This window comes from Bactrocera neohumeralis, chromosome 4 (assembly GCF_024586455.1).
Source record: "Bactrocera neohumeralis isolate Rockhampton chromosome 4, APGP_CSIRO_Bneo_wtdbg2-racon-allhic-juicebox.fasta_v2, whole genome shotgun sequence".
NCBI classification, from domain to species: Eukaryota; Metazoa; Arthropoda; class Insecta; order Diptera; family Tephritidae; genus Bactrocera; species Bactrocera neohumeralis.
In genome coordinates, this window is record NC_065921.1 from 25,156,521 (window position 1) to 25,180,376 (window position 23,856).

Here is a 23,856-nt window from a genome sequence, read left to right on the forward strand (position 1 = left end):
TCAGTTTATTATTATTATATGCCATTGTGGTCCGATCTGGAGAATTTGCTCGGATACTTTACAGTTGTTTTAGTAATCCATATACAATTTCGTGAAGATATTTTATCATATTAAAAGTTTTCCGTACAAAACTTTACTTTTTAACGTTCAGTTTGTACGACAGCTATACGCTATAGTGGTCTTATACGGAATATTAGCACCTTTTTGGGGAGAAAGGAATATGTACAATATTTCAGACCGATATCTCATCTCAAAAAATGAGTGACCATTTCGGGTATATACGCCAATCAATGATAATATAGTATATTGTTTGAACTCATCGCGCTGATCACGCACTTATTTACTTTATTGGGTATTCGACGACGTTTTCTTCTGGGTTTTAAAAACTCCAAAAAATTAATATACCCGGGTATCATTAGCACAAAAAGGCAAAAAGTTACACAATTAACTTTTGAGTGTGATTAAGATTTTTTTAAATAATAAAAGCACGTATATACGATATAAGCTCGTAATGTGTTAAAAAATTCTGATCATTTAATGAATGCGTGCAAAAAATGCGCAAAAAATCCCACTGACCGAACTGACTGACTTTTACTCCGAAAGGCTCGTTTGACACACACATAAAATTCCCCAAATGAAATGAAACACAACTTAGATGCCTAAATTAACATTAACCCACATTTAAATTGACTTATTTTTAAGTATGATGCTTTCAAGTTTTTTTTTCTTTTTGTAAAATACGGTGAACAAGTTATCAAGAAATCAGCATAAACAAAGCGAAAAGTAAAAGTTATCATATAATATAAAAATATAAAGCAATTAAATAAATTCAATCAATTTACCCAGCCCTAAGCGGCTTAAGATTAATTAGCATTGCATTAAAATTTTCAAATATTGTATAAAATAATGGAGAATAAATTATAGAAGCCAACGGACTCAGATAACACTAATAATTCCTTTTCCGAATGCACTGTCAAATCACAATCGATTTTTTCTAAAAAAAACTTCAACTTATTTTTTTTTATATTTATAATAATAATAAACCAATAAATATGTATAATTTTGGTTGACCACTTTTTTCATCAGTGTAAATCGAAATCGAAATTTTGAAATTTCCAGAACAGTAGCGAGTGAACGATTGTTGTAAACTTCACAAATTTCATTGGTGGCTCGCGTGGCATTCTTCCACTTTTTATACAAAAATTTCAAAATATCGCGAATTTCTTCATTATTTTCACTCATTTTTGAACAGCTGTAACTTTTTTCAACTTCTCCGAATTTATTTGTTTTCGGTTAAATGATCTATTGACAAAATACAAAAATACTTTTTCGACTACCCAATATATTAGTTGTAGTATTGCACTATATAGTAATAAAGTTAGACTAGATATATGCATGCCAAGAAAAGAACATAATAAGACTGCTAGTGATTCAGTGTGTTTCGGTTTTCTTATGAAGACCCTACACTGATCTATTAATACGAGTAATGCCATATATTTTTCGCAAATAATTCCTTGCTGCGTTGAATATTGAGCACATACCTTGAAGAGGTGGAACAAATGCAAATGGCGCTTCTGCCTGAGGTTTAATGTACATATATTATATGTATATAGTATATATCCTTGGAGGGATATAATATTTAAATTTAAAGTGTTATCGCCATCGTCTTTATAATAGCATAAAATAACCCCCAAAGTTTGGGTGCTTTGCTGTGGTGAATTGTAGACCTTGTTAGAATGAACCTTTAATACAGGCATTTTTCCAATTTTTGCTTTCTTTTAATGGAAAATTCATGTAGAAATGTCCATTTACAAATACAGATCAACATTCAGGTATGCATTGAAAGGAGTAGTCTGATCCAAAAAAAACCGAGAATTTTAGAAAAATAACAATTTATTTCTCAACAGAATCATTTCACTTAAGGTAGTAGTCTGATAACTTATGCCTATTTTCATGACTTCTTTGGAGAGTGATTTTTTATAGGAAAATGAAATGGAATTATCTTGAATATTTAGAGTGTTTTTATTTACATATTGCAAATGTAAAAAAAAAATGTGTTTAAAAAAATTTAATACTTTATTACTATTATTATTGTCACTTAAAGTTGGAATCTCAAAAAAAAAATGCACGGGCCACCCACGTGATTTTTGGCTCTTGACGTTATCTGAAATCAAATATTCTTGATTATTCTTAATCTATAGACATGTCATTCTGGTCGGAACTACTGAAGTTAAATTTCAAGGGTAAATAACAAAATGGCAGACTTTGAAAAAAGTCCTTTTATTTTAGCAAAGAAAGGATTGTAAAATAAAAAGTTAGAGGTGAAAAAAATTCTCGTTAATACCGACGAGAACTATAAAATGTATAAAACAGCCTGTTAAAATTTGAAAGAAATCGGTTCAGTAGAAAAAAGTTAGGACCCGGGCCGACCAGAAAAACAATGTTTTGAGAAAAACGCGTTTAAAGTTCAACAACTCCGAGAGAGAGGACTCCGAGGCGCTCTAGAAACATCGTTATAACTCCCGAAATATTTCGATTTTTTGTCTGAAATTTTCACAGTATATTCTCAAGACATTGTACTTTCAAATTAAGCAAAAAAAATTTCGATTTTTTGAACCCAAGTTACCAGACTACTACCTTAAATTTTTGCCCGGCAAGTGACTTTTTGTGACATTTGGAATCAGTTAGAAGTCGTACGGGTCCAATAGGAAAATTTTGGTGAATGACAAAGCATTTCGTAGCATTTGACAAATTTGGTCGACGTGACGACAGCGGTGTGACCCGGTCATTGTCTTGATTGAAAAGAGTTTTGCTTCTGCATTTCGGTGTTGAATCGACCCAATAATTCAGCATCAAAAAACCCTTGGACTTTTTACATGCGGTGGTAAATGCATAGAACACACCGTGTGTTCCACAGAAGTGTTCAGTGACCTTTCACCTTCTTCGGAGCGGGCTCATACTGTTTGGGCTGCTCTTTGGTATCTGGTGTGTGTTATCTCAGCTGGAATTCGAAGTCTTTTGTCACCTTATCATACATGGTAGTCCTTTTCGGAGCATCTATTTCTAACTTATCAATCATTAAGCTGTATTCAGGCCGCAGCTTATTTAACTAGATTCCTTCCATAATTTAGAAAATAATTTAAATTTTATATTTTTGGGACTATACTTTCTCGAGAAGGCAGGTATTTTTTTTTGTATATAAGAGACCAGCAGTTTGTTTCGTAAAATTGTAAACTATTCGTTGCTGTTTTGACCTTCAGCATTATCGAATGAGGTCGGAAGAGATTTTGCTATGAATGCAACCTAAGCTTCCAGCCATCTTTATACATTAGTTTTGCTTTCCGACTTAACTGGGTTCTTGAAACACAAAAAAGTATTCGAAATTTACTGAGAGGGAACGTTTAGTATTTTCAATTCTACTACTTTTTTCACGAAAAACCATTTCCAAACAAGTTTAGAGTATTCTGCCGGTTTTACAGTCCCTGGCCGTATAAAAATATCGATTTTACTTGGTTATGTGGGAACAACTGTCGTCGGAACGGAAATGAAATACCTTTCGTTCAATCGATTTGAAAATTGATGCAGTCATTTGGAGTCTTATTAAACAAAATTTAACCACGATCTCGTCAATCTACTACAAAGCACAATACACAATTGGTATAGGGTTAAGCCACAAGTTCATAGGCTTTCGTAAATTGCATGTTGTGTGGAAGATTCTCTTCTTCATTATTGGCGTATGTGGTTGTATCTGGAAGTCTCACATCCAAAGCTCTTTCTTCTTTTCTTCGTGTTTTTTACGTGGCGGGATCCAAACCCAGCGCACAACCCTAGGGAGGAATGTTTCGTCTTCTTACTTTAGCTCGCCTTCAAACGTATGTTTTCTGGCTACCTAGAGGATACTTAGTCTAAGACCGAGAAAGTCGTGAGCTGCTTGAACTATGTGTAAAAGAATCATTTCTGGCCGCTCCCAAATGAATGGCCTCAATTTCCTCACTTGCGTGAACTTCTACACATGCCTCCATCCTCCGTGTGAAAGATTATTTTGCTTATTTGAGAAAGACCAGAAACCGACCTAGTTTTGAATGGCTTCTCCTTCTTTTATATGGTTCGCATTGTTAAAGGCAGGTCCTTATATCACAATTTGTTGTACAAAGTCGTGGTAACTCGAGGTGAAAACCTCAATAAAATTCTTTTCTATTCTAACTAAAGCACTTCACGACTAGAGCTGTCAGGTCTTGAAATTAATACAAATTTTTCAAGAAAACACACCTGTTGTTCGGCAAACTCTACATAACCTCCAAATGTGGATTATTTAATAGGCAAACAATAGAATGAAACAAAGCGCCAAAAAATGCAATTTGCAAATTTCATACATGGTATTATATGTTCTATAAGCAAATGAGATGTGTTATACAAAAACAACAATAACAAAAACAAGTAAAAAATTTAAATTATCATTAATTGAGTTATAAAATGAAATTCCAGCGAAATAGCGAGCCAACGGCGCTAAGCTATGAATATTTACTATGCGCGTGTAGAAAAACAAAAACAATAACAATAGCAACATACTTGCATAAATGTTAACTAAAATTCGACTTCTTCCAGAATTTAGTTTAGGCTTCTCCTCAATCAGACGCAATTCGTAATAAAAAAAAAGAAAACAAAAAACTAAAACAATAAAAACAAACTTTTGCACAAATAATATTATTTCGGGAGAAATTTGTGTCGCAGTTTCGAAACCAGTTATGGACAAAATTCCGACAGCACTATAGCGCAATGCCGCTGCCACCGTCGCTGTTGACGCCCGCTCCGTCGGTCTGGCATGTGAATCGGCAGCAGCGTTTGTTGTGTGTGTGGTTGTTGGCGGCCGTTTTGTTTTATTAACATGTGTTTCGATTGTTTTTGCGTTATTTTTGCCGTCATTGCCGTTGTTTTGGTTGTTGTTGTGTGTTTACTAAATGTAGCCTGAAGCGTGTTTTACTTACTGCTTTTCGCACTTTGCACTTATTTTGCATTCATTAGCGATTTGTCCAGAGAAGTGCTCGGAAAGTGGCTTAATCAAATAGCGGCAGGCAGAAGGGGCGGACCACTTACAGGCATGACGACTTTCGCATCGCTTACTTTTTGAAATGTTTAACATTTAAATGGGTGGTCTTCTTGGGAACCAAAAAAACGAAGAATTTGGAAATTCCAGAATGTTTCCGCGACTTTATTTTCGCGCATGCGTTAAACAGCCTGACAATTAAAATTAGTTTTTTTTAAGGAATTTATTGCAATTTGGGAATCACTGGCATGGCCTTTCAGAAAATGCGTTGGTAATTTGTTGATAAAACGCCACTCCCATTTTGTGTTGCATTGAAGCGACGCTGTTGTGTCACTTAAGTGCATGTGGGCGCGGTTTAAACCATCTTTTCAGTGGTTTACCGTTAAGCGATTGTCAAAAAATAACGAAGGATTACTTCGTGACATTAATAAATTTATGCGATTTTCGCATGCAAACAATTAATCGTGTCAACTTGATGCCTTTTGAGGCATTTTATATGAACACAAAAGACTTAAGAAACGAACTTGCGCTCCTTAAGAGTTTGCCACTATACATATGTATATAGATATGTGTGTGTGATTTGAGCTTGGGTACGAGTATTTGCATACACATACATATAATTTAAACTAATTGAATTTTAATTTTTTATTTTAAGAATGAATTCCTAAAGCTTTCGAGTCTATGTTTGCTCACTCAGGACATATGTATATGTATGTATGTATATTTTACCCTAAGAGTGTATTCCGAAAGTATTTATGAACGGTTCTTACCACAACAACACTCAAATTGAGTCTTCAATCTCAAGATATACTCAAAAAGTGAAAGAACCTCTAATCTAGAAACCCGTATTACGATCGGTTTTTTGGTAACTGATAAAAAAGCTTTGGATATAGCACTATACACAAAATATCCTCATCACCACGATTTCTAACCTTGTGGGAATTTCAAAAATAAGAACTATGTATATTGAATTTGTATAGTATGAATCTACATCCCTCCGAGGGATTGTGCGCTGGGTTTGGGACTCGCCACGTAAAAAACGTCCCTAATGAAAAGCAAGCAACAGCCTCGGATGAGAAACCCCCCTTCTAATGTCGACTGCGGCAAAAGCATGGGCATACACCTGGAATGTCCGGCCCCTTAATTGGGAAGATGCCGCTGCCGAGCTGGTTGATGTCCTCGTAAAAGTAAAGGCTGACATCACCGCCGTCCAAGAAATGCGATGGACGGGACAAGGACTGAGGCGAGTAGATTTACTACAGTGGCCATATAAAGGAGCGCAAATTCTGTGTGGGATTCGTGGTGGGAGAAAAACGCAGTCTTCGGGAACTGACATTCACTCCGCTGGGTGAGCATCTAGCCATAATCTGCATCAAAACGAGGTACTTCAACATATCGCCGATTTGCGCCCACGCCCCGACGGAAGAGAAGGACGATGCGACCAAAGATACCTTCGAAAGCGGATGGGCAGGATATCTTTGGCACAACGCAAAATCTTTAGTAAATGAGCGCTTGGTTGAGCGCACCTTTGAGATCTCAAGCCAGGCTTTCTCCGGATCGAAAAACCACCAACCAGATCGGTCATGTTGTGATAGACCGAAGAGACGTGTCCAGTGTTTTAGACGCGCGTGCGCCGTAACATCGACTCGGATCACTATCTTGTTGCAGCCAAGATACGCACCCGCCTCTGTACAGCAAAAAACACCCGTCACAAGCACAAGGCAGGTTCGACGTCGAGAAGTTGCAATCACAACAGATAGCTGAACGACTACTCGACTTGCACTCCTGCTCTCTGAGAGCACACATCAGCAACTCGGTATAAGGGAACTGTTGAACGGCATTTCAAGCTCTTTACGTACAGCTGCAAACGAAACCAATGGTTTTCTTGAAAGGCAAAAGAACAGCTGGTACGATGAGGAGTGCTGTGTCGCAGCGGAGAGAAAACCGACTGCCTACCTCGCAACGTTACAATCGACCACAACACGTGCGGGAAGGGATAGATACCGAGAGTTGAAGAGAGAAGCGAAACGAGTGAGTACGAAGAGCTTGACAAAATGGAGGACAGAAAAGATTCGGCGACTAGCAGAAGGTTTCAAGATCGGAGCATATTCGTGTAGAACCCCCAAAGGTGATCTAGTCATTGATGCCCAGAGCATACTTAAATTATGGAGAGAACACTTCTCCAACCTGCTGAATGGCAGTCAAAGCATAACAACAGGAAATGGTGAACCCTATTCCCCAAACGATAACGATGATGCGGACGTTTCATTGACTGAACTTGAAGAAATTCGAATAGCAATTACCGGTCTGAAGAACAACAAAGCAGCGGGGGCCGATGGATTGTCCGCCGAGCTATTCAAACACGTCGGCGAAAAACTGATAAGGATGATGCATCAACTTCTTTGTAGAATATGGTCGGACGAAAGCATGCCCGACGATTGCAATTTAAGTGTGCTCTGCCCAATCCACAAAAAGGGAGACCCCACAATCTGCGCCAATTACCGTGGGATAAGCCTCCTCAACATCGCATATAAGATCCTGGCTAAGCCTGGCATCTCCAATTGGCGCCAAACAGCGAAATGGAAGAACGACTGGCGCGCTGTTGTAAACTCGGCTATAACCGCGTATGCGGTATAGTCTACGTCTATAATGAAGTAGAAGTAGTTTTTATGTCGATATGTAACAATAGGTGAAACAAGACTGCATAATTTCACTCCGAAGTTCCTCGACATCAAACGGCTGCACACGATGAATCCGCTTTTGGCTTCAGTATTTTGGAATGCGCATAGCATCATTTATGTTGGCTAGCGTTATTGGATCGTTTTAAGGACAAAATGTTTCACCAAGACAGTGCGCCGTGTCATAAGTTAGTGACAACCATGGCAAAAATACAGGAATTGGGTTTTGAATTGCTTCTGTATCCACCGTATTCTAAATATCTGGCCCCCAGCGACTATTTCTTGTCGCTCAGATCTCAAAAGATTGCTTAAGCGGGGTCTTCCCGTACTTATCGAACCGCACTCGTATCATATGTTACTCATCCGCCATGGTGTAGAAATATTCCTACCTGCGACAATTCGTACATTAGCACGTTTAGTAGAATAATCGATTAAAATTCGTTAAAAGCTTTCAGGTTAATCAAAATAAGCGTCACCTTTATTAATTTTTTGATATTTGAGCACAACAAATTAATGCGTTTGATTCAAAATATGAAAACTAGAAAATATAAAAACACTACAAAAATATTAATGAAAGAGTAAGCTAGAATAATTTAATAGTCTAGGAAAAAGTGTTGCAGAAATTTAACTACATAAAAAAAATAATATAAATAAGAGTTAAAAAAAAAAACAAAACTATTGCCTGGCACGCCTGCTCAACGTTCTGCTAACGGTCACGGGTGGTGCAACGTTTTCATCGTTATTGCTGGTCGGTGCTTTTCGGGTTGCGCGTGCGCGACCACGAGTTGTGCTGTTCGTGCTTGCATGCTCCTTCGCCTTGCTTGCGGTTTGTGCGGCAGGTGATAAAATCTTAATTTCCGTCTCCATTGTGATCACTTTCAGGGTGCGTACTTCGGTTTTAGTACGTGTGCGTGATTTCGTCGTAGTCGACTTTTTATCCTCGGTTACTTTGATCCTTTCTACAACTTGTATTTGTGGTTCGCTTGGGACGAGTGTGGTTGTCTCGCTGCTGGCGGACACGCTCACTTCTGCTGAGGCGGGCTTTGCATTCGTTTCTTTACTTCGGCGCTTGGTTGGTGCAGCACGCGGTGCTTTTTTGGTGGTGCCTTTGGCATTTGTGGTTTTTGGCGGTGCTGTTAGTTTACCGAAAGTCGAATCGGGCGTTTTGAAAGTATCGGTGTTGTCGTCGGAAACAGCAATAACTTCGGGCGTTTGTTCTTTGCGCGCTTTTGCTTCTTTCAGTTTGGGTGTGCAGCTCTTATTTGGCACTAATGTGGGCTCATCGTCGCCAGCCAAGTCTATGGATTCAAATTTACGACAAATATTCGAAAGATTCTCATTGTGGCGACTAGCTTTGGTAACACTACACTTTTTGCTTAATATGGCACTGGCGCTGGTTTGGATATTTAATGCCTCACTCTGTTTACTACTCGCATCATCACTATCCAACAGATCCACAGATTCGATGCGTTGACAACGATTCAGTATATTGTCGATATCAGAATCGGGCGTAGAATTCGACGAATGGCTGGACGAATCGTTAGCAGCAGCTCTAATTTCGCGCAGCTTTCTTGCTGTCAGCGATTGTGTGCTTCCTTTTACACTTTTAGCACCGTTTTTGGCTGGCGTTTCAGTGGCCAAAAGTTTTTTCGCTTTTCTCGCCGTCAAAGTCAACATTTTCTCTTTGGTTTTGCTAACCTCTGGCAACCGCGCAACAGCACGCCTAGGCGTATGTTTGTTTAGACTCTCGTCACTGTCGTATATTTTGAAAGCAGCAGTTGGCAGCTTTTTCCCCGTTTTAGCTGCTGCCGGCACTTCCTTTGCCAACACCGTCACGTCTCCCAAATCGGGTGACACATTAAATGCCAGCGCGCGCCGCAAGCCACCCTGACTCTTATTTTCTTTCTGCATGGACATCTCTTTCTTTGTAGCACGCAATTGTAAGAGAAAATTAATGTGATAAACGGTATCAACATTTCCCTTTACACTACTGTAGCGCAGCAGACCCGCTTGCAGACAATTTAAGGCCTTTTCGTATTTCTTATGCGTACGCAGATAGTTGACGTAGTGTTGCAAGTTCAGCAGTTGTATATTCTGGAAATTGATACGTAGGAAATTGTTTTGCTGATGCGTTTCCAACCATTGCTGACTAGTTTCATAGAAATCCTCCAGTTTGTCATGATTATCGACAAGAAAGTAGAGTCTGGCATTCAAGCAACCGACCATAAAGCAACACCATTGTAGAATCTCATATTGTTGCAACGTATCGTTGCAGGCTATTTGGAGAAAGCGTGTAAGTCCATTTTCTCGCTGTATTGATGGGCTAAGTTGCATTTTGAGCTAAGTTTTGGGAAAAATATTAAAAGGAGATGTTAACTACAATTTTATATGAAAAGTTTTCCGAAAAAAAAATACATCAGTTTATTAGCATACCATTTTTGTGGGCGATGCATGCAACGGTATCATTTTGCGCAGCGGCTCCATGCCCGAATGCAGCAACTCCAATGTGTTGTAAGCGTTTGGGACTGCCAGTTTCTTTTCAACGGCGCGTGCTTCACTCAATTGCCGCAAATCTTCCATACTTTTTTCACCCAGTATATATTCAATCAATTTTACTTTGATCTGTGCATAAAAAAAATCAGTTAAAAACAAGAAAAAATATATACTTCGGCTGCCTCGAAGCTATAATACCCTTCATTAGGGCAAATCCTGCGACAGCCGTTTCTATAATACCGCAATTGACGCGTATTTTCTTGGGCCAAGGGCCGTTTTTCCAGCGATCTAAGCTTGTTTGGATCGCGGGCATTAGATAACCGCTACAATAACAACAACAACGACACCCTTCAAGAGTGATTTTATTATAGCAATTATATATATAACTATTTACCTAGATAGATAGATAGACGAGAATTCCACCGCGACCTTAAGTCTATTGTGCCCTCGCCTAACTCAAAAAGAATCACCTAGCCCCTGCATATTGATAAAGTCCAATATACTGCTTGTAGGTGGCAGTGAGGCGATGTCATTCCTATTAGGAAACATGGATCCCAGGTCCTTTATCCTGTGTCTGCAGACTGCAGGTGTTGTGGAGTTTAAGGCTCTCTGTCGCAGAATCGGCAATCTGCACAAGAAGCTGGCATATTGTATAAGTGCTTCTTCAGCTTGGAGTTGCCCGTGTAGAAATTGACAAGTAGGCTAAATTTTTCCATAGAGAGGTTGATTACATGTTTAAACCTGCTGAAATTATAACCCCCCATTAGAAACTTGGCATGGAGCATGCCTTGGAGTTGTTGTCAATACCTCTCTCTGCCTACTTCTTCTTCTTTGCCGAGCATCTCCTTTATGGTACCGCGATGAAGGGTTCAGGCTCATCAGCCAGTTAATTCCCGACTATTTACATTACCTATATGTCTAACTAAATTTAAAAACTTGCAACGGTTTGCATCTAACAAAAGATTTTAGTGGTTCTTTCTAGGCACCTTGTTAGATATAAACAGCCTTCAAGTCGAATTATGGTTCCTTAATAAGGAAAGAAAGATATTTTATATAGATTTTGATCAGTCAGCGTGAACAACAGCTCCATATGCTTTATATATAATCAAAAACTTAATTTTGACCGATTTGTTTTGATTATATCGTTATCTTGAATAATATTGCTTGCTAAATTTGATGAAGATATATTGTCAAATAAAAAAATCATACAATAACTTGATTTTGATTTATCAGTTTGTATGACAGCTATAACCTATAGTGTTCGGATATTGGCGTTTCCCACAAATTAGCAGCTTCTTGTGGAGAAAAGGACCTGAACAAAATTTCATATTGATATCTCAAAAACCGAGGCAATATACACAAACTAAACATGCCCTTCAGGGTATTAAAAAATAAATAAAAAAATATTTAATTTTTTGTTGTGCTCACCTGCGCCTTTTGCACATATTCCATTTGTAAATTAATCCACGCCCACATAGCTAGCATTTGTATTATGCGCAAGGCCGAACCGGATTGCAGCAGCAGCTTAAAGGTGCCAGCGAAATATGAATTCACAAAATGATCGCATAAACGATTGGCGGCACACTCGGCCACCTGCTCTATAAGACTCAATAGTAAAATCGTGTATGACATTAATTCGCTGTTCGAGAGTTTGAAGAAATCACCGCGAAAGCGCTCCAACGTGTCCTCCATTTCACGTAGCAGGCAACGCTGTGAGAGTTGAGTTTCTCGTCGTTCTGCTACACTATCCAAATGCTTCCATAAAATACGAAATTTGACAATATCGACTGTGCCAAGCACCACATTATATTTGCCCTGCTGATTCGGCAACTCGGCGTGCACCTGATGAACATACTGCAACAAGACTTGTGCATAGTTGAGATGGCCGATTCGTGCATAATAGTGTGCCATTTGGCACAGGCACATAAGCACATGGTTTTGGTGGCGTTTAATAAGCGTCGGCAACTGTTGTAAGGCGTTTAATAAGAAATTTTGCTTGCGTGCCACTTCTACAGCCAAGTCTATGCTATTTTGTGAATTTAGAAAGTATTCGCTGTTTTCACAGAAATAGGCGAGACTACGTAAGGAATTGTATTCATCGTTAATTAAATTTGTCACCCGATAGTGTAGAATCCAAGCTTCCGTTGCGACATCCAAATAGCCTGCCAATTGCAAATACAACGCAAGTGAGGTTAAGTCTTCTACGATGGACTCCCAATCGATGTACACCTCATTGCTGAGTATCGGTTCAGCGTCAGCCTGCAAAGTACAGTGTTAATTTATTGTTTATGATTTATATATAAAATAATTGTTTATACTTTTTCATAGAATTCGCGAAAGGCTTCCAAAGCCGTTTCAGCTTGCTTTACATATTTGACTTCATGTGTCACGGTTAGCGTTGACAATTCTTTGCGTTGCCACAAATCCTCTATGTTGTCCTCTTGGAATTTTATTTCCACTGCCAATGAGTCTTTACGAACTTTCAAGGCATCATGCAGCAGCGCTGTATTTATATGTGCCCAGCAGAGTTGTTCCAAACGTGTCAAACCCGCGGTTTTATCTATCTTCTGCTCCAATTCTTTGCAGAGTTGTTGCAAACGTGTAGCTACTGCGGTCGTTAGAGGACCAGCACCACGTGCCACCAACACTTCACCATACATTGAAGGACTACAGCGCATTAGCGTCATTTGAAGTTGAACACAGCTCTTATGGTACTTAAGAAACTGCTGTGTTTCTAACCAATGTAATAAGTGCTTCTGTGGTGTGTCCAGAAAAACCTTAAATGGATTGTGACTTTCCATAGCTATTTGCAAGATGCATTGTCCGGGCGTCACGTGTGACGAGGCCGTGTGGAAGTGTCCAATGCGGGTACGCAAAGTAGTAACGTCAGGCCAAATACTTTCCTGCAGCATGGAAGCAATGTGTGCGACATGTAGATCTAATGTTAAACTTGTTTCGTTTGATTCCAACGTCATTTTGTATAGACGGCGCAATAGCAGCGTCCAATCTTTAATGGAGAATTTATGACGTATGCGTAAGAGAAATTCAGCTAATGTTATGCAAAGACGTTTTTGTGCTGGCGTGCGCATATCCAATGTCAGTTGTACGACGCATGTGTAGAGTAATTTCAATTCTGTCGAATCAGGCGTTATACAAGCGAGAGAATCAAGCACACTGACACCATGGCGCATCAACGTCAGCAATTGCGTACGTAAGCTGATAAAAAGATGATCACTTTCCGCTGATGAGTCATCCACAGCCAAGGCATAGGATGAAAAGGCAGCTAATGAACTAATAACAAAGGAAATTATTGTATGTTTTCTAGCGCTGGTGCAGCAATCAAATTTTAATAATTTCGTCTCAGTAATACGTGGCGCTAAACGTATACAGCCTAATATTAATTCGTAATGCGATATATAACATTCAATACTGGTCATGTGTTGCCAAAAAAATGAGAATGGTGTGGTGGTGTGTTGCTGTACATGCGTCAAAAGTACCGCTATTATAACCGGCACATCTGTAAACCAACGCTCTTGCATTAACATTTCCCCATAGCGTTCAAAGAAAGAAGTCAGCTTTTGACTTAGATCTTTGTATATATCCTTAAATTCGCCTGGATTCGGTAAGCCATAAACTAGTTTCACCAGATAATATAGGAGTGAAAATACATAATTGGAACTTTTGTCAGTAGCAAACACAGACATTTCACGGCATGCGCGCAAATGCCGCAAAGCCAGTTGTTGCTGTAGTCTATCCGGCACATCTAACTGAAAGAAAACAGTAAGCGCTTCTAAATGTCGTTGACAATGTGCTTGCAATTCTTCCTTTGATGGTTGCGTTGTACGTATTTCCTTAAGTAACGTGAAAAAAGCATCATACATTTGTGTTTTATTTGCAGGAAGTGTGGCGAGATAATTAAAAACTGTGGAAACTCGCTTTGGCACCAGATATTGTATGAAATCTGCTATTAACTCCGGATATGTAAAATTTTCACTTTTGTTACACTGCAGCATACGCTTAAATAATTCTTTTAGTGCCTCTATAATGTCGGCGATATATTCCTGAGCAAGAGGGGCATTTACGCGTACGTGATTGTGTTGACAAAGTAAGTGTTGCAAGTACATGCCTAATATAACTTTATAATCGCCTTCACTCTGCAGATAACTAGTATAATTTGCAACAAGGTCACATATTCTTTTAGCCTCAGTAAAGTTTTTCTATTGGTAAAAATTTTACATTAAATAGTTTATTTAAAAAACAGAATTGGACTTTCGTTTCACCTTATCTGCAATCAAATGATGTAAATATCTAACATGTTCCAGGTACATTGTCCAATATTTAGCGCTCATTGATGGTTGAATATGCTTCCCCACTACATGCACCAATGTATCACAGTAGACATCATAGTGTTTGCCTTCCGTCTTCGCAGCAATAGTACAAATGGCACGCAATACTGATAATGCAAGTTGCATTTCGCGTCTATTGGAATCCTTATTCCCATTCTCTTTCAGAGTTTGAAGTTGTTGTTGAACCCTCTGCATTGCGTTGACGGCCATTTCTCGTGTGCCTCCAAATGCCGCTTCATATTCGGTCGACATTTTCTTTCCAATTTATTTTAACTTACATATGCGCGTCAATAATATATTTTCACGTCATATAAAACTATTTATACTACCCAATCAATCGTTCTATGATTTTAAATTAAAAGTCAATTATTTGTCTTTTGGCGCTTTTGCAGTACAGCCAACGTTTATAAAATAACTTAAGTGGTGCCAAGTGCAATGCAGTGTTGCCATTTAAAACGTAGTAACAAGCGCTGAAATACCTCAATAAAGATAAAATTTATTTGTAAGTAATTTTTTCCTTAATTGTATGTATATCATTCTTTATCGTAATTCATAAAAACAGAAGATAACAATTAAATTATAATATAAAATTGCTATACTAAATATTTGATACGTGTTCCATAATTTAGTAGACGTAGAAGTGTTAATACATTCATAATTTTTCACCAGTCTGGCTACTACACTCCAGCTGGCAATTGTTTGTATTTTGCTTCGCTGTTTTGTTTTAACAAAAATATTAGCATTTTTCTTTGCCAATCAACAACAAGTATATTGGCGATTGCTTCAGTGCGAAATCGTTTGCCACACCGTCAATAATTTAAACTTTTGTTTATCGCGTAACGCGAGTGAATTAATGTAGTGTTTATATTATTTACATGTGTGTGTGTGTAGGCAAAATAAAAATACGTGGTTTCCGATTGTACAATGTTTGAAAACATTTTATTATCTTATCTACATTTTCAGTTTTAGTACATTTAAGGTATATCAAGTTGGTATTCAATGTTTAAATTAAAAAGCTTTGTTAATATATATATATATGCGCAATATATTTATGTACCTATTTGTATTTTTGTAGACGGAAGGCGGAAGCAAAATTTGTTTAGTTTATATAAAGTACATGCTATCGTGCCAACAAGTTCAATTTATTGTCGAATTGGAGAAAGTTTTCATTAACGGTTTGCAGTTGAAATCATACACATTCGAGGTATACAACGTAACGCCCACCCACATTATTTTAAAACAGCTGAGTTACGAACTATTTGCCGTTAGAGGAACGCATGCGGTTGGCGCAACTTTCTTCAGCCCTTGAACTAATAACCTTGCAAGGTAGTCCCCTGATAACGGCATTTCTTGATTGATACAATTTTATTGCAACATGTTGGCTTATTCGGGGCACATAATGACACTAGCCAATAGTATTATTGGCGTGGGAATACTAGCCATGCCATTTTGTTTCCAAAAAGTGAGTAAATCTACTGTTTCACTACACATATGTATGTATGTATATGGAAGTGAGTAAATTATGTAGATATTACTTGTTTATGAATCATACAAAATAGCCGAATTTCTAATATGTTTTAGCAAACGTATGAGATGATGTGTAGTGTTTATTTTAATTGCTTTAATAAAATCAGACGAATTGTATTAGCGCGCTTAAACGGTTAAAGGAAATATTTTGAAAATTTTAAAAGATTCAGATTTAGAAATTTCATTCTTGCTTAGTTGAAGTGTATTGAAACAAATACTTACATACATACATATACTATTATTAGTTAACACTCTTTTTGTCAATGTTTTAAAACCTCAAATATATCGTGAAAATGATAAAAACCATTATATCTTTTAATGACTAAATTTTAATTAACTCTAGAAAATTGAAAATGTGTATATTTTGTGTTAGCTCGTTAAAAAAATAATAAAATAGTTATTTTGTTTACAATGTGTTTTTTAAGGTTACATACAAATAATAATCTGAAAACGTAGATGAGTAAATATTAGCAGACACGAAAATTGTTTTTATATACATGTATTGAAATAATACTTGTACATATGTACAAATATTTATATCTACCGGTATACAGCTTATCATTTCGTAGCGAATCCAATGAATAATGTGTTTTTTCCGGAAATGTTACTTGAAAATAATTTGAGTTTAGCAAAATATATTTTCTATGGACATATAACAATATACATACATACATAGACATTTCGAGTTTTAATTGATTAAATATGTACATTGTCTGAACCACATTTGTAAGTTTCATTATTTAATGTGCTAATCGTTTTGTTGTGTTCGCACCTCCATAACTAGTTGCTAATGCAACCACATACCTTTATACATATGTACATACATCATGTTACTATTTACATTTCGAAATTTAACATATATTTCCATGTTTTAGTGCGGCATTGTGCTCTCTGTTCTCTTACTCATCATCAGCAACTGGATTACCCGCATATGTTGCCATTATCTAATAAAGTCCTCACTATTGACACGTCGCAGAAGTTTCGAGTTTTTGGGTAAAGTAAAAAATTGCCAAGCAATCACTACACTAACGTATACAAATTACATTCAAACAATTTTAAACTTTAGCTTTTCTTTAATTTTCACCTGCTACAGGCTTTCATGCGTTCGGTTCATCGGGCAAACTGCTTGCGGAGTTATGTATTATCGGTTATCTTTTCGGCACGTCCATCACATACTTCGTGGTGATGGGTGATTTAGGACCGCAAATCGTTACAAAAATGTTTTCACTCAACACGGCGGATTTTCCACACCTACGGACGTGGGTGATGATAGCTGTAACCGTTTTCTGCATATTGCCTTTGGCAATGTTGAAGAATGTTGATAGCCTTTCAACAGTATGTGCTGCATCGATTGGATTTTACGTCTGTTTGGTCGTGAAGATTGTACTGGAATCCGAGGCACATATTGTAACGCACGATTGGGTGGAGAAAGTGGAGTATTGGCGACCTGCAGGTATTTTACAATGCTTACCGATCTTCAGCATGGCGCTGTCATGTCAAATGTAAGTGGAAATCTTTATTAATTTATTATTTTATATTTTTCGCACACTGCATGCGTCATAAACATACATATGGACATTGCACTGATTATTTTCATTACTGCCATTATCTTTTTTGGAACATACAAAAACGTTTATAATTTTTTTTTTGCTAAAACTCAACAAAAATTGATGCTGATTATTTTAATTACTGCCATTATATTTCTTTGAACATTGGAAAATCATTATATTTTTTTTTGCAAAAAATCAACAAAAATTTATGCTTTTACATACAAATACCGCAATCATTCATAAAATTTTTTGTTTCAAAAATTCACCTTAACCTGTGCTTTAACTTTACAAAATCCTCATGAATTTATTTTTTTTTCGTAAAAATTTCCTAAACATCTATGCTCTCTCACTGTTCATTCCTTCCGTTTCCTCGCTTAAAACCCCTCATTTCGCACGCTTCATTAGTTAATGAGTTAAGCTTACGTTATCTAAAATACATACAAACACTAATTAACCTTAAAAAAAATGAAAACACTGCCTTTATCAGGCAACTTTTTGAAGTGTTCGAGAGCATCAATAACCAAAGCGTGGAGAAATTGAATGGGATTGTACGTAACGCCACTTGGATTTGCACTTTTGTGTATATAGCCGTCGGATTCTTTGGTTATGTCGCCTTTTGTACTCAAACCTTTTCGGGTAAGCAGTAAAATGTCCTAAAATTTGGTGAAAAATAACTGAAAATATCTTCTAGGCAATATTTTGATGAACTTTTCACCCTCCTTTGGCAGCGATGTTATAAAAGTTGGATTTGTGCTTTCGGTTGCATTCAGTTTTCCGCTCGTCATATTCCCCTGCCGTGCCAGTATTTACTCGCTACTCTATCGCAAGGTTTATTCTACTATTCACAACTGATTGTACATACCTATTCACTTGTCTATACAATTTTAGGGCCACACTGATAACAGTGGTTATATACCAGAGACTCGCTTCAAAGTCATAACCACCTGTCTGGTGGGTTGTGCACTCTGCATTGCACTAATGATACCGTCCGTGGAGCTAGTTATCGGTTTGGTGGGTTCCACAATTGGCGTAGCGATTTGTATAATGTTTCCGGCATTTTGTTTTCGAAAAATAGTGAAAAAAGACTCGACAGAGCGTTCTTTGGCGCAGTTTATATTCATTAGCGGTTTTTGTCTCATGATTTTGGGCACGTTTGCCAATTTGAATGCCATCGATGAACAGCGTTCGGGTGCGCATTTACATGTAGTTAACGAATTGGAAAATACGAATTTATTGCGACCAACTGATAAAATAGCCTTGGACTCAGCGGTAGCACAACCGCAAATAGATAAACTGAGAGTGGAGAAAACACTTGTTGATTTGCAGTTAAAAGATAATAATTTAGAGCCGGAGGCAAAGAAAAAGTCTGAATTTTTGATGAGTGCCACACCTGTGCAAACGATATCGCAGCCAGCGGCAGTTGTTATTAATAAAAACGCAGAATTACCGAAAGCAAATGTGATAGCTGAAAAACCTGAGAATACATTGAATGCAAAGCCACTTAAACCGGAGGCGCCACTTATAGTTGAGGCGTTAATGCCAAAAGATGAAGCTGCGGAAGTAGGCGAAAGCATAAAGCAACCAGTTGCAGAAGAAGCGCCGTCGGAACTGAAGCCGCTGCAGCAGAATCCGCTACCACATGAAGCGGTAGCGGCGCAACAACCAAATATGGAAACACTACCGAAGCTAGAAGAGCAAAATGCGCCGGAAAATCAGCAACCGCAAACAATAGATAAAGATGCTATCAAGAAGGATGAGGAAATTGCCGCTGAGGAGTTGAAAAATGGACAAAAGTTGGCGAAAAGCAACAATGATGTGGAACTCAAAGAGACGCGCAAAGAACTGAAAAAGACCAAAGAACTGTTGGAACGCACTGTGGATCAGTTGAAGCATGAACTGGCCAAACAGAATGAGGAGACGCAGAATATGGTGGCTGAGACGTTGGAGAAGGTGGTGCAAAAGGTGGAACAAATCGAAAAGAAGGTGCAGCATAATGCGCCTGCCGAAGCGCAAGCACCTGCGCCAGCGCCCGAGCCAGTGCCAGAGCCAGAGAATAAAGAACTCAGTGACTCGTCACACAGCAAGCGGCAGTTAATGCACCGCAAGAAAGCATAGTAGCGCCTAAACAAGAGGAAGAGCCAGCTAAAATGCCAAACGTACCAAATCGTCTGGACGAAAGACCATCGCTGCTGAGCATACTTTCGGAACAGCAAGCAGATGTGCGCGAACCGCAACATGTTTATGAACCGCTATCTTATAAAACCGGCGAACTTATTGAGAAGGCCAAAAATGGCAGTCATTTGGAAACGCGTTTGCCGTTACCTTTAGCCGTTTTATTCAATGCCTCGTCCTTGAACACCAACAACAAGTCAAATAATGTACAAACACGGGACGTGGGCGACAAATATCCCTTGAATGCCACACAACACACCGCCGATAATGCCAATGCTACCATTAATCTTAAGACTGATAATGCGACACAACTAAAAGCAAATGAAACAGCTTCCGCGGGTGTTGCTCAAACATCCAGTGACAAGGAGAAGGAAAACGTGGAGGCTATACGCCGCGAAATACTGCAATTAAAGTCCGAGCAACTGAAGGAATTTCCAACGTTTGGCGTAACGGACACTGACATCGACATAATAGCGGCGAATGCGGAGCATATAAGGCGCAAGCGTGCAAATACGCCCAACTTTGCGGAGATCGAAACGAAAATGCAAAGCAATAATTGTTTAACAACACCCAAGGTTGACCAAATGCTGGCGCAGAGTGGCATAAGCAATGAGATAAATTTGAAATCGCAAACTTTTGGGCGCGAGTTGCGCTCCGTAAGAGAGGAAAATGAGTCGCAGCTTTAAATGAAGTGTGTTTTTGCTGCGCTGAAAGCTCAAGTATTAACCTCTTTGTTGATTTTTCTATTTAATGTATTTAGAGTTTATTGCATTTACTTAGAGATTTTTGCATAAAATGTAAGCTGTTTTGTATTTCCCATTTACTCAGCATATACATAAGACCGTGTGTATATGTGAACTTACCAAGAGCATTATCTGCCAGTATCATTCCTACCGATCGCTGCGTGTTTCACGTAGGCGCCCATATACTAAGTCGTTACTTATAAACTGTCGACACAGCTATCTACCTATTCCTAAATGTATATACTATATATAGTGCGTATGTGTGTCTATGCATGTTGACAAGACTAAATAAAATAAATATTTATTTATTTAAACTTCCGTGAAATTTATTTACACATCTACAATTTGTAGAATATAATATCTGAACTGGCTTTTAGTTAGAATATTTTTATATAAAGTATTTATTCGAGTATATGTAAATGATAATGAGCTGAGGTGATTAAACTATGGCCGTCCGTCTGACCCCACAATGTTGGAGATATCGATCGTAAATTTTGCATACATCTTTTTCGTCCAAAAAGGCTGCTAATTTCTCGGAACTGCCGTTATCAGACCACTGTACTATAGCTGCTGTATTTAACTGATTGGCAAAAATCAAGTCTTTGTATGAACAACTTTTTTATTAAGCAAGATATCTTGCTGATATTTTGGGAGGGATTTATTATCAATACAACGCTATAATCCTTGAACATAAGTTCAGATCAAACCACTATATCATGTAGCTGCCATGTAAACTGACCGACAAAAATCAAGATAAAGATATTTATACCCTGAATAGGGTATTTTATTTTTGTCACGAAGTTTGTAACACCCAAAAAGAAGAATCGGAGACCCTATAAAGTATGTATAAATGATCAGTATGTCGAGCTGAGTCGATTTAGCCATGTCCGTCTGTCTCTCTGTATATATACGAAGTAGTCCTTCAGTTTTTAAGATATCGTTTTGAAATTTTGCAAACATCATTTTCTCTTCAAGAAGCCGCTCATTTGTCGGAACTGCCGATGCAAACTGAACGAACGATCGGAATCAAGTGCTTGTATGGAAAACTGTCACATTTCACAATGTATTTTCACAAAAGTTGGCGCAGGTTATTTTCTAAGATAATAATGTAATCTCCGAAGAAATTGTTCAGATCGGTTAACTATAGCATATAGCTGCCATACAAACTGAATGATCGGAATCAAGTTTTTGTATGGAAAACTTTCACATTTGACGACATATCTTTACGAAATTTGGCATGGATTACTGCTTAAGGTTACAATATAATCTCCAAAAAAATTGTTCAGAACGATTTACTATAGCATATAGCTTCCATACAAACTGAACACATAGTTACTAAAAGAAATGCATCTGTGAAGGGTATATTAGCTTCGGTGCAGCCGAAGTTAATGTTTTTTCTTGTTTTATACCGTTTTATGCCATAAGAAATGTCCCAGTGAAGGGTTTTATAACTTTGGTGTAACGTAATTTATTTTTTTCTTATTAATTTTTTATACATATATTATTTGTTTCTTTTATTTTTTTTTGCTTATTTGTTTATTATTTTTTTTTTCTTTAATTTTTTATATTTTTTTTTTTTATTAATTATTATTTTTTGTTTTAATTTTTAATTTATTTTTTTTTAATTAATTTTTTTTAATCTTTTTTTAATTTATTTTTATTATTTTTTGATATTTTTTTAATTGTTTATTTATTTTCTATTTATCGATAGTCTATTTACCTAATCCAACCTAACCTTAGACCACAAGACCTTACCCTTCACTCCTTTGATCGTCCACATTAATAAGTTGGCGTCGCATGCAATCATAAGAAATTCTTAGAGCTCTCCAATTTAGAACACCCGTTCAGCTACAAACACTTAACCTATTTTTCAAATATTATTTCCATATTATACCACGACATCTCTGCTTCTCAAAGTTCCATACAGTTTGTATGAGTACGTACGGTACAAGGTTTTACTGATTCAATATTAATAAGTAAGGAGTGAGTTCGTATTTAACCTAAAAATTAATACTGTTAGGAGTGAAATCGAAAATATTTTGAAAATCTGGTCACAATCGTTTATTTTTTTCCGTTGTTCCATTAGACAATGTTTTTGTAATTAAATGTAAAATATTCCATTTAATCTCTACAAGTATACCAAACATATCGGGCTAACTTTCGTTGAAATAGTCGTATGTAGATGTCTATTTATTTTAGTTCCAATTCGTAGAATATTCGAGATTATTACTTTCATTCTGGGATGTTGAAATTATCTCATGAGGGTCCGGAGATTAACTCAATCATAAGACTCTCCTGGGTCCACATTGGCATTACTTCAGGGTGGCGTTTCATTTTTCTCATTAAGAGGTTTACATCTTCTGCGCACCTGCGTCCAGGTCCCGTTTTCTGTTGCGTAGAAAGATTGCTGCGAATTTCTGCATAATCCCCCACGTTTATTGGGTCATCCAGATCTTCTACGGCGGTGCTTTTTCGTTGCCAACGCAATTCAAAGAATGTGTTCAGCGTCGTCTTATGTCGCGTTGTTGTACTTGTATAGACATGACGGCTCTTTGAATTTTCCCATTCCTTGGAGGTACTTTGTGAAGTACCGGATAACAGCTGGGTTGTTTAAAAATCGACTTCTCGAAATTTACGGTTCGTCCATAAGTTTAGATCTTTTATTAGTCTGGCCGTCCATCTGCCGCAACTCTCATTCTCCTATCTTTGTTGCCATGTTGTTATTGGATCTTTCTTTATTTGTTCTGTGCTGTTGTTATTATCGTTCGGAGGTGATCCTCGCTGCCTTTCCAGTGGTGCGCTGAATTTGTTCAGTCTTACGCCTAGGTAGTTTACTGATTTTTGATTATGAGTATCCGTAGTCGTTTGCATACTTATTTCGAGGGGTATGTGCTTATTTGCTTGCGTCCGTATCATGACCTCATTAAGTTTTCTTCGCGCTTCTTCTGTGTCTCTGGCTGTAATTACTGCTGTAATGTCGTCCGCATAACCAATTACATATATAAGTACGATTCGTCTGACATTTCGAATTTTAATATAGCGTAGTCGATGTTCCACAAGTCAGGGTCTAAAATGGATCCTTGTGCTGCTTCGTGACCGCTATCTGTCGTGATCCCTCTCTAGTTTAATACAGCAGTTTTCTGTGGCTTCGCGCTAAAGCTCTGAAGTAGTCGGGGATTTCAAATTTTTTTACGATAGCGTCGATGATATCTACCCATCCAGCGCTGTTGAAGACGTTTCGAACAGCTAAAGCCGCCAGCAACACTATTATTTTGTATTTATGTCTTCTACGCTGTGCGACTT

The 23,856-nt window shown here is 37.7% G+C and overlaps 2 protein-coding genes across 2 annotated transcripts; one reads left to right on the forward strand and one right to left on the reverse strand.

Moving 5' to 3' along the window:
• Window positions 1–8,171: 8,171 nt before the first annotated feature.
• On the reverse strand, window positions 8,172–14,939 carry LOC126756022 (protein three rows). Its single transcript, XM_050468812.1, has 5 exons — window positions 14,496–14,939; window positions 12,534–14,432; window positions 11,644–12,474; window positions 10,156–10,344; window positions 8,172–10,062 (listed from the first exon to the last, which is right to left on the reverse strand). Exons 1-5 carry the CDS (start codon window positions 14,811–14,813, stop codon window positions 8,398–8,400), a joined length of 4,902 nt encoding a protein of 1,633 aa, XP_050324769.1. The 5' UTR covers window positions 14,814–14,939; the 3' UTR covers window positions 8,172–8,397.
• A 306-nt stretch (window positions 14,940–15,245) lies between these two features.
• Window positions 15,246–20,867, forward strand: LOC126755411 (putative sodium-coupled neutral amino acid transporter 10). Its single transcript, XM_050467961.1, has 8 exons — window positions 15,246–15,540; window positions 15,637–16,023; window positions 16,964–17,081; window positions 17,182–17,590; window positions 18,126–18,274; window positions 18,330–18,466; window positions 18,527–19,675; window positions 19,720–20,867. The coding sequence occupies exons 2-8, from the start codon at window positions 15,937–15,939 to the stop codon at window positions 20,494–20,496; spliced, it is 2,826 nt and encodes a 941-aa protein (XP_050323918.1). The 5' UTR covers window positions 15,246–15,540; window positions 15,637–15,936; the 3' UTR covers window positions 20,497–20,867.
• Window positions 20,868–23,856: the final 2,989 nt, after the last annotated feature.

Coding starts and splice junctions, on each gene's coding strand:
- LOC126755411 (XM_050467961.1), top strand. CDS start 15,937: ATGTTGGCTTATTCGGGGCACATAATGACACTAGCCAATAGTATTATT. Junction 16,024..16,963: donor TGCCATTTTGTTTCCAAAAA/GTGAGTAAATCT, acceptor TCCATGTTTTAG/TGCGGCATTGTGCTCTCTGT. Junction 17,082..17,181: donor CAGAAGTTTCGAGTTTTTGG/GTAAAGTAAAAA, acceptor CACCTGCTACAG/GCTTTCATGCGTTCGGTTCA.
- LOC126756022 (XM_050468812.1), bottom strand. CDS start 14,813: ATGTCGACCGAATATGAAGCGGCATTTGGAGGCACACGAGAAATGGCC. Junction 14,433..14,495: donor ATCATTTGATTGCAGATAAG/GTGAAACGAAAG, acceptor TTTTACCAATAG/AAAAACTTTACTGAGGCTAA. Junction 10,063..10,155: donor ATGCATCGCCCACAAAAATG/GTATGCTAATAA, acceptor CCCAAAACTTAG/CTCAAAATGCAACTTAGCCC.